Below are 15,546 nucleotides of genomic sequence, written 5' to 3' on the forward strand. Positions count from 1 at the left end.
AGAGAGAGAGAGAGAGAGAGAGAGAGAGAGAGAGAGAGAGAGAGAGAGAGAGAGAGAGAAAGAGAGAGACAACGAGGGAGAGGGAGTGTGAGCAAGCGAGAGAAAGGGGGAGAGAGAGCGCGCAAAGGGAAAAGAGAGCAAGAGCGAGAGAAAGAGAAAGAAAGAGAGAGACAACGAGGGAGAGCGAGTGTGAGCAAGCGAGAGAAAGGAGGAGAGAGAGCGCGCAAAGGGAAAAGAGAGCAAGAGCGAGAGAGAGAGAGACAAAGAGAGAGACAACGAGGGAGAGTGAGTGTGAGCAAGCGAGAGAAAGGAGGAGAGAGAGCGCGCAAAGGGAAAAGAGAGCAAGAGCGAGAGAAAGAGAAAGAAAGAGAGAGACAACGAGGGAGAGCGAGTGTGAGTGAGAGAGAAAGAGAGAGAGAGAGAGAGCGAGGGGAAGAGAGAGCGATTTTGTTGTCTATGCCTACCAATGGCTACGTGCGCACGTTGACCTATGAGTATTTGGCAGATATAGCATATTATGTTCTGTTATGATGTGGCGATACATAGCTGTAGTAAAGCAAAATAAGATTATAGGGACAAGGGAAAATAGGAACAGGGGAACATAGAGTGGATCCCTCCCAGGCGCCCGTCACCCCTAGCAGTCATATCCGACTCGGAGCAGGCGAGTTGGACGTTTTTTTGCCAAGTGGCCAATCAGAGAACAGCAATCAGGGGTGTGTCCCTCCGCCCTAGGGGGAGGGCACGTTTTTGCTTTAGGCGCCACGCTGGCGGCATGTGATACGTGCAAAAATGCCTATCCGCGTCGCCCCGCGCGTACGCTACGGGTCAAATGTTAAAACGTTTGCCGCCTCGCGGTCGATAACGTAAGAACTTTGAACATACATAGAGAGGTTGGTAGAAAGAAGAAAAATGCCAACTTGACTGCATAAAATCGTCAGTGTAAACCCAGCTTGCTCCGCACGCACGCGACATCACTTCGCGCTACAGTCATGAAACAATCGAGGGGGGGGGACCCGCTCATCAATCGACAACGCCGCTCTCCACAACGCACGTACATCGTACGTGCTAGCAGCAAGTGCAACACACGCTGGCTATCTGCAACACCCGCTTTTGATTATACATCGCCCCCTTCGTCTGTTGTACCGCCTACACTATATTCAGATTCTAAACCGTTCACTCGGTGTGCACGTATCAGGGCCGCGAGTGCCTCTGACGTAATTTTGTTGGCTCCTACGAAAGTGCATGTCGGGATACTCATACTGAGCTCCTCATTTATCCATAATACACTGCAATGGGTCTAGAGTCTGAACGCATACACAGTCTCTTTAAGACTTTGGTAGTAAATAGGCCTACATATCGTGTTTATTTACCATTATTTTATTGAGACGTTCCAAGTGCCTGTGTCTGTGATTGGGACAATGACAGAAACCTGAGGACAGACTATACAATAATACATGTGTAAAACAGTAATCCTAGTTTTATTCGACAAAGTTTAGCACCCCGAGTCCTGGTAGTAGTACTATTAGTAGTAGTACTACTACTAGTACTAGTGCTGATAGGGTCTATGTCCCCCAGGGTACTGCCGGAACGTACCCTGGTAACTATCTAGCTGATATGGTTAGGGTTAGTGTTACTGTTAGTGTTAGGGTTAGGGTTAGAGTTAGGGAGTAGGCGTAGGCAACTCCCTAGACTCGTTAGTGGAGTAGGCGAGGTACGGTCCAGCATATTACTATTAGATAGTAGTATTTAGTACCAGGGTCTGTTCCGGTATACCGGACCGTACCCAGGGGGCCTTCCGGAGTTCAAGGATAAAGAACATCATGGGTCCAAATAAAAACAATGTCATTTACATCAATATAAATATAATATTATATCAATATAATAGGTTAGGGTTATGGTTAGGGTTAGGATTAGGGTTAGGGTTAGGGTTAGGCACATTGGTTTTATTGGGACCCATGTTCTCTATCCTTGGGCCGTTAGGGCCAGGGTTAGAATTAGGGTTAGGGTTAGGCACATTGGTTTTATTGGGACCCATGTTCTCTATCCTTGGGCCCGTTCCGGCAGTAACCTGGGGGACATAGACCCTATCACTACCAGTATCACTATCAGCAGTACTACTACTACTACTAGTACCAGGAGTAAGATAATATAGGATCCTATATTATCTTACTACTGCTAGTACTAGTACTACTGTACTACTACTAGGAACTAGGTAGGCCTACAGAGGTACTATACTTCTACTTCGATACTGGACAGTCCGTGAGGAATATATTATAATTATATATTATATATAATTATACATTATCAAGAGCGTATAAAGAAGGCGTATAAAGCCTTCTTTATACGCTCTTGTCTTGACATTGTGTATGTAGCATGCACTGAAAGTGAAATCTCAGAACCTTGCTCAGAACGAAACCTACATTTTGTTTGTTTGACCTACACTGCATTTCGAGATGTTTTACGTCGGCATGTTCTCATGCTACGTAAACATGCTAGAAACTTGTAACATATCATAAAACAAATTCGACAAAACAGCTTGATAATAATATCCCTTTGACTATAAAAATAATAAATATTAGCAGATTCAATTATATCTATGATAATATCATAGAGTTGTATAATAGTACTTATATTATTATACAACTCTATGATAATATCGTATTATGATAGGTAATGTTTTAGTTTGATCGGTTTTAGACTGGTACCCGGTCCCACCTTTCGGCTTCGGTTCGGCTTCGGTTCACCCATCGAGTAATCATGTGAGTAAATCGAGTTGGGAGCGAGTACCAGTCTAGATCGGTTTTTGGATTATAGGTTGACGTAGACTGGTACCCGTTTGCCACCTTCACTCCGGCATATATCCTTCGCTACACTGACGTTAGTGTAGCGTTTGGAACTGTCAACCGGGTACCAGTCTAAGGCTGACACTTAGGGCTAACGCTGTGTGTACACATTTGGTTGCAGATTGAGTTTTTCGGTGTTATATCTGCAATATCTAGAAAAACATCTGTCTTAGTGCTAAGGTAAAACAGAAGCAATTATAACTTATTCCTGTAACAGCTCATAGCTATTCACATGTGGAAATTAGGTAAAATTTCGACTAACCTAGGCTAGGCTAGCTCTGGCCTGGGCCCTAGGCTCTAGTACTAGTAGCGGCTAGCCTGTCTAGCTATAGTAGCTCTAGTACTATAGTAGTCCGAGCCGACGCAGACCCCAGTAATGGAATAGCTAAACCCGCACCCTCAGATTAGCAAAGCGGAGTTTACGTCTGCATTGCGGACTAGTACTATAGCCGCTTACATTAACTGCCGCTGGTTACATTAAATGCCGCTGGTACATTAACTGCCCCAGCGGCAGTTAATGTAAGCGGCTATAGTACTAGAGCTAAGCCTATAGAGTATAGGCTATAGCCCGCGTTCGATTAACTGCCGCAGGGGCAGTTAATCGAACGCGGGCTATAGTACTAGAGCTAAGGCTAGGCTAGCTATAAGCTATAGGCTATAGCCTATGCTAGCCTATAGGCTATAGACTATAGTACTGCTGAGAGGGTCTATGTCCCCCAGGGTACTGCCGGAACGTACCCTGGCCTGGGTACGGTCCGGTATACCGGAACGTACCCTGGTACTATCTAATATGCCGGACCGTACGTCGCCTACTCCACTAACGAGTCTAGGGAGTCACCTACGCCTACTCCCTAACTCTAACCCGAACCCTAACCCTAACCCTAACCCTAACCCTAACCATGTCAAATAGTGACCAGGGTACGTTCTGGTATACCGGACCGTACCCAGGGTACGTTCCAGCAGTACCCTGGGGGACATAGACCCTATGAGCTATAGGCCTACTAGTACTACTACCCTGCTACTACTAGTACTAGTACTACTACTACTAGTAAAATAGTAGCTCCAAGAAACGGTATTGCTAGGGTTAGAATACCGTATAGGCAATCCGTCGCACAGCCTGGTCTAGCTCTAGTACTATAGCCCGCGTTCATTAACTGCCGCACAGGGCCTGCGGCAGTTAATGAACGCGGGCTATAGTACTAGAGCTAAGCACTGGTCGGGCTAGTAAAATAGTAGTTATGGTAGTTGCATGGTACCGTATAACCCGACGAGGCTGTGTGACTAACGTCAATATACAGTATTTTAACCATAGCAATACCGTTTCTTGGAGCTAGGTACCGTATAGATACAATGTCAATAATGTAATCCAAACACAGGATAGGGTTACAATGCGAGCGTATCCTTTTGTGTGGAGGAACCCCTGAGTGAATCACTCAGGGCAGTTTGCTGGTGCGTTTTCAGAGACTATAACTTCTAAACTGGGTTTATTCTCAACACGAACCTTTCTCCGCTATCCTGGAACTTTCTATGTATCACAATACTCTGTATTAAACTAATATGACGTGTTACAAAAATTTGAAGCGACGAGCGGCGATTCTTCCAGCGCCATTTCTGTTGACCAGTGACGTACGCATTCCCAATGCGCATAGCGTTCGGCTAACTTTGACTCCAAGATCGATTGTATCATGGGATGCCTGCTGTCAGTCGTGACGTCATGACGAAAATAGCCGAACGCTATGCTGTAGCTAAATGTTCACTTGTTCGAATTATAACTGTCCTTTGTTCTTACCTACTCCCGTGAAATCCTGCAGGAAATGTTCTCTCCGTGAAAATGTAAAAAGGACGAGATGTCTGTTTATACACAAATAATGGGGCGCATTGCATGCCGGGATGAGCGGCTGCCTGTCTCCAAGCCTCCGTTTCGAGGCCCGCCAAGCCAAGCATAATGCGCGCGGGCATGACGTCACGCACACGACTACAGTGATCGATTGAAAGTAGCGCCGTTAGGGATTTTCGGATGATATTTCTCTTTACATTTTCACGGATAGAACATTTCCTGCAAGATTTCACGAGATATCTCTGGCAGGAGTAGGTAAGAACAAAGGACAGAGTTATAATTCGAACAAGTGAACATTTAGCTACACATACAGGGTTCTGCCCACGGTGGGCGGGTGTGCCCGGCACTCGCGGTTGCTGCCCGGCACTATAAACGAGTCGGTTATCTCCGCCCAGCACTAATTTTTGTCCAGATAAAAAAAAAATTTTGATAAAAAAGTTCTGTCTCATATATGGGCTTTTTATTGCTCAGAATGCAGGAAATTGAGTTTCAGACTATCCAAAATCAAAAATTTTACAGGGGGGCATGCCCCCGGACCCCCCTAGATTGGCTTTGCGCCTACGGCGCTTGAATCTTGCGACTTCGTCGCAACTGGATGCGCCCGGCACAAAAAAATCCTGGGCAGAATCCTGACATAGATACCAAGATGGAAGCTATTGGATGTGTACTCATGCTGTGAAGGTGTGAAATGAAGTGAGCGTCGAGCGAATTTGGCGATTACGCTTTCCTACCTGCTCTCTTATTTGAACATGTTGTTTGTGCACAGGGCGTGCGTGCGGTGTACTTGTGTGTTGCAGATGAGCATTTGACCGGCATTTACGAGTAATTATCGGCAATAATAGGCGAAATAGAGTAGAGAAACATTAAAACTTTGGTAGTAAATACATTTCGTGTTTATTTACCTTTTTTTATTGAGACGTTTCAAGTGCCAGCCTGCGGCAACCGTACGCGGGCTATAGTTACTAGAGCTAACTCTAGCACGTTTTGATTAGCTGAGGCTAGTAGTAATAGTAATACTAGCTCAGCTGTACCTGTGTAAGTTGTAACCATTTGTTTACTCTGCCTCATGCAGTTCCAGTGCTGGGCGGGTGTCATTGGAGGAGTGTCACGTTATAATATGCGAAGGAGTTCTCATAGCTATATACTGTTATTGACAGTGGTAGCAGTGTGATTGTGTGTGTGTGTGTGTGTGTGTGTGTGTGTGTGTGTGTGCGTGCATGCGCGCGCATGTGTGCGTGTGTGTGTGTGTAACGCGTGCGTGCGCGCGCGCATGTGTGTGCATATGAGGTGAAAACACTTATTTTGAATACACAATTTATGAGGATGAGGTTGCGACCATAATATAAGACGAGTGTTAGAGACACACGATCACAGAGAATAAGACGCAGGAGTCTGGATTAGCGGTGACGTGAAACCCTCATTATAGCATACCAGAGCAGCTACCAAGGCTATAGGGTGTTGAGATTAATTAAGAGCTCATTCAAGTGCATGAACAGACAAGCTTCCTTATCCTATAAATGTCATTCTATGGAGCCCACCTTGAGTGGTGTGTATAGAATCAAGTCATCAGGGAAAAATCGAATCTCTAAAAAATATGTCATTCTGTCAAATTTTCTTATAGTTGTTGAGTTGACTGCATATAATTGAGTTGATAGCGCATTAGATATTGCATAATAATTTATTATTTACTGAGTAATGGTACTGAAGAGTGTAAAGTTTCATGTTACAGGCCATATGTGTGACTCTGGCATGAATTCATCAACATGTACCTTGTCCTGAAACCTGTGGCATATTCTGTCTGTGAAGCCCTTTGCTCTGCTACAAGACTATATATATACTGGAATGTATTAGTTGGCTAATAGTTGCCAGAAAACATGCTGTATTTCAGTTATATCGTATTGCTTACGTTTCCATTTTCAGGTGACAGCCTTGGTTCAGTTTCAAGCAGAGAAGGCAAGTCGAGCAGTTATGGCAACGTGTGCCGTCATTGGTGGATGTGGGTTTCTTGGAAGGCGGCTGGCAGAGATGCTCCTAGAACAGGGATACAGTGTTAATGTGTTTGACATCCAGCAGACTTTTGAGCATGAAAAAATGCGGTTTTTCAACGGAAATTTGTGTAACAAGCAGGTACAGTTATAATTATACATATCACTAAAAACGTCCGTATTCAGCCTACTGCATGTATAATATGTAGTTAGTATATCAGGGGTAGAAATTAAGTTTTGAATACGGGAGTCCAACGGACTGGACTCCCTGTCCTCAAAAAGAGGGAGTCCGCGGCAAAATGATGGAGTCCGCAGTCTGAAGTTCAAAATTAAAGATCTTAACAATAACACATGCTTATTTTGAAGATTCGTGCGGTTGCACGTCTGCCAAATTTTCTTTGGACAAAAAATTTTCTTGCTGGAAAAATACGGTAATTCCACGAGGCCGTGCTCTGGAACGAACTAGTTAGTATAGTATGGCAGAATTTTCAGGGAGTTACACGGACTCCTGCATATGTCAAATCAGAGAGTCCGACAGTAAATCAGGGAGTATTTGACTCCGGACTCCCGTTAATTTCGCACCCCAGGTGGTATATAAATGAGCTCGTAGGGTGAGAGATTGATATCAGGATAAGTTATGCAAAGTGGATTGTAATAAGTTTTTGTTATTATTATTATTATTATTATTAAATCTTTATTGCATGTAATTCAAATGTTATATCAGTTATCTTACTGTTTGTGTCAGTATTAGTTGTTTCAGTATCTCTCTTTAGCTGATATTGCAGAATTACATTTGTTAGCTTTATAGATTCATGGTTCACTAAAAAAAAGCTTGGAAGGTAAAATGAAACATTTCATTTATCTAGGTAAGCCTCATTACATTGTATTAGTGCATCCTAATTTATTAATATTTATTAATATGTTTGTTATTATTATATGACTTGATTTAGTTTTATATATATATATATATTATTTATATTATTTAGTCTTAATATGGTTTTATAGGTTCATGATAAACACATTGAATGACATGGTGATGTGGTTTATAGGATTTTTGACCAGCACATGGGAACACAGTTGTGGTGTGTGGTTAGCCTTACAGATTCATTGTTCACTTATTGAATGACATGGTGTCACGTTTGACAGGACTTGTTACCAGCACTTCGGAACACAGATGTAGTGTTTCACACAGCCTCGCCCTCGGCTGCCAGTGATAACCGGGAGCTGTTTGAGAGGGTGAATGTTGACGGGATGAGAGTAGTCATCGATGCCTGCAGAGAGGCTGGCGTGGAGGTTCGTATCATATATATAAGCCAAGCACGTTTGGGTTTTACAAGTCACAATGTGCACTTTTGTCATGATTTTACTTACATGAAGTCAGGAGTAAGATTAAAAGGGGATTATTATTATCTCTTTATTTTCACACTTTTATTATTCTACCTTTTATAACTTCTCTCACCGTCATAAGGCTCATGAAGCATAGTTAGTGATAGCACCCGATACATTCTCAGACTCTTAACCAACAAAATTTATTTAAACTAGTTAATAAACAAAAGTTTTTGTGAATTTTCGTGTACAAATTTATTCACAAAATAACTACGGACAAAGAGCTTATAATTATTATTATTATTATATTATATTATTATTATTATTATCATTATAAGCTCTGCTACGGACTATATATGCATAAGTCACAGCTGTTTGTTTGCATTGAACAAAGTGGAAAAATAGGAAATATAATACGGAGCAGTTGCAAGTAGCAAGAGCGTATGTAGTGATAGGATCGGTTCAGTTGGTGAACTTGTTCGCATGTCTTCTAAGTTATGTAATTACTCCACTGGCAGAGCTATAAATAGCATGAACTGGTGACAAATGATGTAATTCCCATTCACAGATCACTGTACATCATTACATAACAGACTGCCGAGCTGTCTCACCTTGGGAACCTTTTAGTGAGGCATACAATGAAACTCTGGCCACAAAGCCTTGCGCTAAGTAACCAAGCGTCACACAGTGCTCGGAATTCACTGGGGCACCGGCAGAGAGTCAGGATTGCCCTCCCTGACTTGCTGTAGTACCCCAGAGAACTGGCCAATATCCACAGCAAAAAGGCAGCCCTAGCTGCTATGGTTTCATGTTCTTCCTATAAACTCCATGTTGATTATGTTTCCCTTTTAATTCCACACAAATGAGTGATGTTATAAAGTAAGTTGGCTTGATAACTGTTTGTCTCCCTCATCCTATCACCTTAAGCTGTGGTGGACTAGTGGGCATAAAAATGGCTACTCTAGCCTCTAGTCTTCTTGCTGTAATTCGCTCATTATTGTAGAAACTAGTGGTCACAAGCACTGCCAGCGTGATCTACGACGGCTCGGACATCATGAATGCAACCGAAGATTCACCCTACGCCAAAAGGCCCATGGACTACTATACTGAGACCAAAATCAAGCAGGAGAAGGTTGGAACCATGTTCGCATTCAGTCAACGGCAAATTAACTCAGTAAAATGAGGTATCTGGGCATTGTAATCACAACGTTGTTCTGTTTGAGATTCCTAAATTATGTTTCCTAGCACCTAAATGAGTTAAATGACCACATGGTGTGACGATCACTGGTAGTTCAATCCAGGTGGCACCAGCTTGCCTACAATTTTGCTTTAAAATGTCATCATCTAGGTGGTCCTTGGAGCGAACTCGTCGGAGGATAACTTTTTCACAATCGCCATACGTCCACACGGTATTTTCGGCCCACGTGATCAACAAATGCTTCCAAACGTAGTGAAGGCTGCACGGGCCGGCAAGATGAAATTCATTGTTGGGTGAGACTCGTGTTTGGTATTCGCATCATTATATTAAAATAACGTGTGTCATTATCAGGTATTCATATATTCGTGAGTGTTTCACAGACTTTAAATTCACTTTTATCATGGTTAAATGTGAAGTATTTGATGTCAAATGACTTGTAATTATCGATATACCATAACCATATTGAAGACGATAAGTGAATCAGTAGCATGTATCTTCATTACACAGTTAAATTATACTGATAAATCCCTGGAGGTATTTCAGTGCGCAAAAATATGCATATTAGCATTTCATTTCTGCTATCGTGTAATAGCGTTGAATGTTCTAAATGCAGAGAAATAATATGAGTATATTCTTATGCATTCGTGTACATTCACTTTTCAGAAGTAAAAAATACTGATAGATTCGGAGGTATGTTATCGTTTGGGTTTCAATATTAAAACTTCTGTTTCAGAAATGGCATGAATCTTGTTGATCAGACCTACGTTGACAATGTTGTGCATGGGCATATTGTCGCAGCGAAGAGTTTGGGAGAAGGCTCCCACACAGCCGGGAAGGTAGATAAGCAATGTTTCTTTTTTACAATTTCACGTTGTTTACACTTACTATATACGACTCATAGCCACGTGTGTGTTTTTCTTAATTTTTAGCTGATCTTCATTTCATTGCCTTGATGCTAATATTCCCGTAGCTATATTTCTTGCTAATAATATAACAAGTAATTGATTACCTATCACGCTCTATCGTGTCACGCGGCAGAAGCCGAGTGATCATGAGCGGAGGAACCGCGAGATTAACGTTCATCGTCGTTCCACACCAGGCGTACCACATCACCAACGACAGTCCGGTGTTCTTCTGGACGTTCCTGTCGAGCCTGCTCACGGGCCTCGGCTACGCGACGCCGCACCACCACGTGCCCTACTTCATCGTGTACGTGATCGCCGTGCTGCTGGCGGCGTGCAAGCGCGTGCTGTCGCCGCTGTACGACGTCGGCGAGCTGACGTTCACGCCGTCTCGCGTCGCGCTCATCGCCACGCATCACTTCTACAGCTGCGAGGCGGCGAAGCGCGACCTCGGCTACAGGCCGCTCGTGCCGATGAACGAGGCCATCGAGCGCACACTGGAGAGCTTCACGCACTTACGCAACAACGTCGTGACGTGATCGCTTCGGGAGGAGGGAGGTTGAGTTTAGCGTACGTGTACCTGTCGCTCGCACCTCGGTGTTGACGAAGTGGGGTATTGTTAATCGTCGTGGATAGCAATAATCGGCTTTTACAGAGCAGGTAATGTGACTAGGTGGTGTGATTGAAGAATGGCTGTGATGCGCTGAGTGACTTGTAGCTATTTTTGTCGTATGTCACTTAGATGCGTTGAATCATCAGTGAGTTAGTTACGTGCAATGCAAGGGCGATCATTTTTAGATTTGGACATGGAATCATGGGCAGGCAAGTATATGGCATATATTATGGCAACAGTTATACATCAATGTAATATGTATAGATTTGCTCTTGTGCAGTCGTGATATCTAAGTCAGGTGATGCAGTATTTTTTAAAGGTAATTTGTTCAGTTTGGAATTGTTTCTAACGTTACTACAGGTTGTTTAAGTAAAAGCTGTGCAGATAAGTAAATTATATTCGTTAATAAACATGTTGGAGGGACTAATGGGCGTATGTTGTGCAGGGTATAAAATACTAGAGGAAAGTAGTGCATATGGTTTGCTTGTAGGCTTTCTAGAATAAATGTCACAGGGTAATCATTTGCCACGTATATGTCATACTATATTTTTAATTTGTATATAAATGTAATTTCTGTTTATGTATAAAAATTATATATACTTCTGATATTTTACTATATAGAATAATACAAGCAAAGAAAACTATTATGTTGGTGCTAGAAAGATATTTGCGTATCCGTATGTAGTATACCACGTCTTATCCTATCTTGATGGTAATGCCTAATGGGTGTGACCATGTTATGTGAGGAAATTTGTACCCACAATTTTTCATTTTACTAGTTAGATGACAAGTAAATCGTATAAAATGTCATTGAACAATATATTTGTTATCATAATAAAAATACACGAATGAGTGCATATTATATTATATTATAATATCTATTATGAGTGCATTTAGCATTAAAATTTGACGACCATTTTGCTGTTATGACACGCTGTTATTTTCAAATACGTTTGTTCATTCAATACACGTGTGCGTACTCCCGTTTACCCGCGCGAACGCACGCACGCATGCATGCATACACACATTCAGTGTTTGAGTGACCATGGATAAGACCCTTGCAATTTTTCATGTCTCTACCCCAAAATTGTGAACTTGAGTAGCTAGTTAGAAGCTAGCTGAAGCATGACAGCTCAGGAGGAGTCTCCCATGTGAAGCACATCTAGACTGTTCCAAAAGAGTCAAATGTGTATACAATAACGTACACACACGCTCGCGCACGAACGGACGGTCTTCCTTCCGTTTCTAACGTGAGATCTTGTGATTGTAAGCTAAATAATATTCTGACCAATGTCAAAGAATAATGTGCGAATAATTTCACTCGGTCTTGTACAGAATTAGGATGTTAAGAAGATTGAGCTCCGTCTTATTATTTCAGTGGGGCAATCGGATCCTGTTTTTAATAGAAAATTGCTCCTAAGTATGTCCTCTTATTTTTAAACAAATACTTTTAACAAAATGTCATTTCTTTTAGGAGACAGTATGCATGTTCATTAATGAATCAGCCATTTTAAAAAGAAATCATTAACAAACATTTCTTCGCTGCATGCGCGTACCCAGACCCAATGCTACAAAGCACACTAAAATTCGGTAGGACTGGCTAACGTAGCATATGCTCATATAAGCGTTTGCACAAAACCATGGTACCTGCAAAAGAGACCATGACTAGTACGTCATTGAAATTACACATTTATCTACAGACCACAGACTATGTCCCGAATGAATCTGCCATGGGGACAATAAACCCTAGAGCCTTATTCATAAATATAACTGAAGACTTTAAAGAATATTCATTAAGAGGCTATGATTTTAATAACCGTAAACGTTGACGCTGTTTTGGGGGTTTGACCCGTTTGCTTATAAACCTTCTGCATGCCAAACTTATACCCTTTTTACAAGGTTCATCACAGTCACGCAAAATTGGTGTTCCCTCTTGTTTGATGAACCCCATTCGTTGTACTATCGATCTGAGTCTGATCACTGCTTTTCTCATGTGTCGTCTTCGGAGAATCCGTTCAAGTTGAGCTTTTTTTGTTTTTGGCATTCCATATTGGAATTCTCTTCTTTCTTCTCTATTTAATGGTAAAATTTAAACGTTTTAAACTCACATACGCACACAAATACATACATGCGCATGCACGCACACATATATGTCAGGCGCGTAGCCAGGAGGGGGGGGCGGTCGCCCCCCCCAAAAAAAACGCCGGCCAAAAAAGAGAGAGAGAAGAGAAAAAAGTAAGAGGACGTAGGAAGAAAAAGGAGCATACAAAGACACATGACAAAGACTGTGTTAAAAAGATTATAAAAGAAACAACGGATATCTTTTAATTATTTAAAAATATTTTGTGAAATGAGCTTTGAGCCCAGCGCAGTTCGCCTTTCATCCAGCTCGGCATAACATATCATGCGTACCTACACAATAATATGAATATCGAGCTCTACGAATATTTTGTGTACAGCGGGTCGGGTTCTCTACGTGCTACTTGTGTATTCTTATTGTATGTCTGACCTGTCACACAGTCCTGCTAGCAATTATGGAAATCTTATGATGAAATGCTGATTGTTTGGTGATTGGTTGATTTAAATGTCAATATATTTATCACATGCATGATGCTCATTTCTGAAGATATCCTAAAAAAAATCGAAATCTTGTTTAACAATAAATCCCATATTATTTTTGAAAATTCAGGATTAAGAGTCGAGAACGGTACAACGAATCGTCTTCTTTCTCTAATAATTTAATGAAACGTCAGAGCTTCCGCGCTTCGCGTGGGAGGGGGGAGACTCCCCCCTCCCTACACCCACCCTCTAGGAAGCGCGCTCCGCGCGCTCTTTAAGTGATTCGCACACTTCACGTGCTCATTGAAAAAATAAAATCTTAGCTACGCGCCTGATATATGTAAGTACGCTTGTACGCACACACACACTGGGTCACACACACGCTTACACACATATACATATGCACACATGCGCGCGCATACACGCACATGTGTATGCACGCACATACACGCACTTGTACACCGTACACGTGTGGGTGCGCGCGCACACGCACACACAGTGACACACATACACACACCAGTAGGACATCACGAATTCACATACAGCCGCGCCGCGCGGCGCAACAACACACACAAACACACCACAACACAAATACACACAACACACACACACACACACACACAACACACACACACACACACACACACACACACACACACACACACACCACACAAGGGATTGCGACCTATAGGTGGTCGGATAATGGCAATGCTGGAGGAATATAACTCTTCTGGTGATATATTGAGCATGCGCAAAACCACTAACGTAGCCAGATTGCATAGGGACTACTGCATTGCCTACTGACTGGTATATTTAGAGGGCACCATAAATACAATGTATTTTTTTTTTATCCTTAAAAGGTCCCTTCTTAAAAGAGCTAGGTCTACTGATGGAATTTTATCATATCAACATATGCTAGAATTATTATTCTACATCTTATTTATCTCCTCCACATTTGTAAATGCTTGGTTTTCGCGAAATATTATTGTTCTCGGAGATGTATGCGCGAGCACCGTTTCGGGCATGCAGTACGGACCGAAGAAAATTGCATAATAGCTTACTGCAAGAGAGAGAGAGAGAGAGAGAGAGAGAGAGAGAGAGAGAGAGAGAGCGAAAGGTGGGAGACTGAAAAAAACGGCATGGAAGATAGCCGAGGGCGGTGGAAGAAGACTGAGGCTGAACGAGGGACAAGGGAAGCAAGTGGAAGGGCGTAAGGGGATGAAGTACGAGTTTTGTACCCTACTGGCTAGGGCGCTCTCCTAATTATAAACACAGGTGTACTGATAAAGATTTATTACAGAAATCTATGCTGAGATACCCCCTAACCATATTAAACGCATATTCATCACAAAATCTAACTCCACTGGTGAGATATTGTATTGTGCATGCGCTAACACACTGACGTAGACAGATTTTGTACTGACTGGTATATGCAGCGAGGACCTTATATGCAATGTGTTGCCCCTATTTCTTAAGTGAAGTCTACTGATGGAATGTTATCATATAAATCTATGCTAGGATAACCCCTCTTCATTTTAAATGCATAATTATTGCAAAATATTATTATTCTTGGGAGATATTGAGCATGCGCGAGCACAGTTTGAGGCGTGCCGTACCGACTGAAGAAAACTTCATAATATAGCTTGCTGAGGGAGAGGGGTGGACGACTGAGGAAAGGAAGTAGGGAAGATAGCTGGGGCGGTAGAAGAAGAAGGAGGCTGAGCGAGGAACAGGGGAGGCAAAGGAGATATTGAGCATGCGCGAGCACAGTTTGAGGCGTGCCGTATGCACCAGAACACCCCCCCCCCACCGGAGCAGTAATGTGTTATACCAGGGCCGTAGGCTGATCAAATTCCTAGAGGAGGAGGCAAAATTTCATGACTCAACTGTGTAACGATGAGCGACCGGCGCAGCTATTGATCGACGTCCATAGTGTGGTAGGGGTGGTTCTGAGAAAAGGCTTTCACGGCATCAAAAATCACGTTACTGTTATTTACGATTATTTGTTCAGCTTTTTTTAAATTTTGCTTCGAAATCTAGGGGCAGTTGCCTCCTTGCCCCCCCCCACAGGCTACGGCCCTGTATATTATTCCTACAGCCGTCTCCAGGTAGTACTTGGACAGGTAGTATCCAAGTATTCCTATAGTGTGAATTTATAGTATGTGTTAAACTTGGCCGTCCTCTTTACCACGCGAAGCATGGCGGAGTGGGCCCCACACCACGTTGCGAGCGTAATCGAGCGTACAAGGCTCGTCCATTGCATACTTTAGCCTTTGTTATGTT

At 42.6% G+C, this 15,546-nt stretch overlaps 2 protein-coding genes across 4 annotated transcripts in view; one reads left to right on the forward strand and one right to left on the reverse strand.

Moving 5' to 3' along the window:
• The window catches only part of LOC106815940 (putative N-acetylglucosamine-6-phosphate deacetylase), a 16,194-nt gene extending 9,527 nt beyond the window's left edge, over positions 1–6,667 (reverse strand). For 2 of the 3 annotated variants that reach the window (XM_014820472.1, XM_014820474.1), the window contains exon 1: positions 6,587–6,667. The gene's annotated coding sequence lies outside the window, so the exon portion shown is untranslated. Of the gene's footprint in view, positions 1–2,420; positions 2,448–6,586 lie in introns of those variants that run through there. The other variant, XM_014820473.1, reaches the window with a different exon arrangement.
• Positions 2,920–11,571, forward strand: LOC106815942 (sterol-4-alpha-carboxylate 3-dehydrogenase, decarboxylating-like). The gene is made up of 7 exons (XM_014820475.1): positions 2,920–3,023; positions 6,601–6,807; positions 7,812–7,958; positions 8,995–9,123; positions 9,340–9,482; positions 9,923–10,025; positions 10,289–11,571. The coding sequence occupies exons 2-7, from the start codon at positions 6,649–6,651 to the stop codon at positions 10,628–10,630; spliced, it is 1,023 nt and encodes a 340-aa protein (XP_014675961.1). The 5' UTR covers positions 2,920–3,023; positions 6,601–6,648; the 3' UTR covers positions 10,631–11,571.
• Positions 11,572–15,546: the final 3,975 nt, after the last annotated feature.

This window comes from Priapulus caudatus, unplaced genomic scaffold (genome assembly GCF_000485595.1).
Source record: "Priapulus caudatus unplaced genomic scaffold, Priapulus_caudatus-5.0.1 Scaffold1244, whole genome shotgun sequence".
NCBI lineage: Eukaryota > Metazoa > Priapulida > Priapulimorpha > Priapulimorphida > Priapulidae > Priapulus > Priapulus caudatus.

Bases quoted from the DNA above. Each gene is read 5' to 3' on its own strand.
- LOC106815942 (XM_014820475.1), top strand. From the start codon at position 6,649: ATGGCAACGTGTGCCGTCATTGGTGGATGTGGGTTTCTTGGAAGGCGG. The intron at 9,124-9,339 runs GTTGGAACCATG...GTCATCATCTAG, and splicing joins CCAAAATCAAGCAGGAGAAG to GTGGTCCTTGGAGCGAACTC. The intron at 9,483-9,922 runs GTGAGACTCGTG...CTTCTGTTTCAG, and splicing joins AAGATGAAATTCATTGTTGG to AAATGGCATGAATCTTGTTG.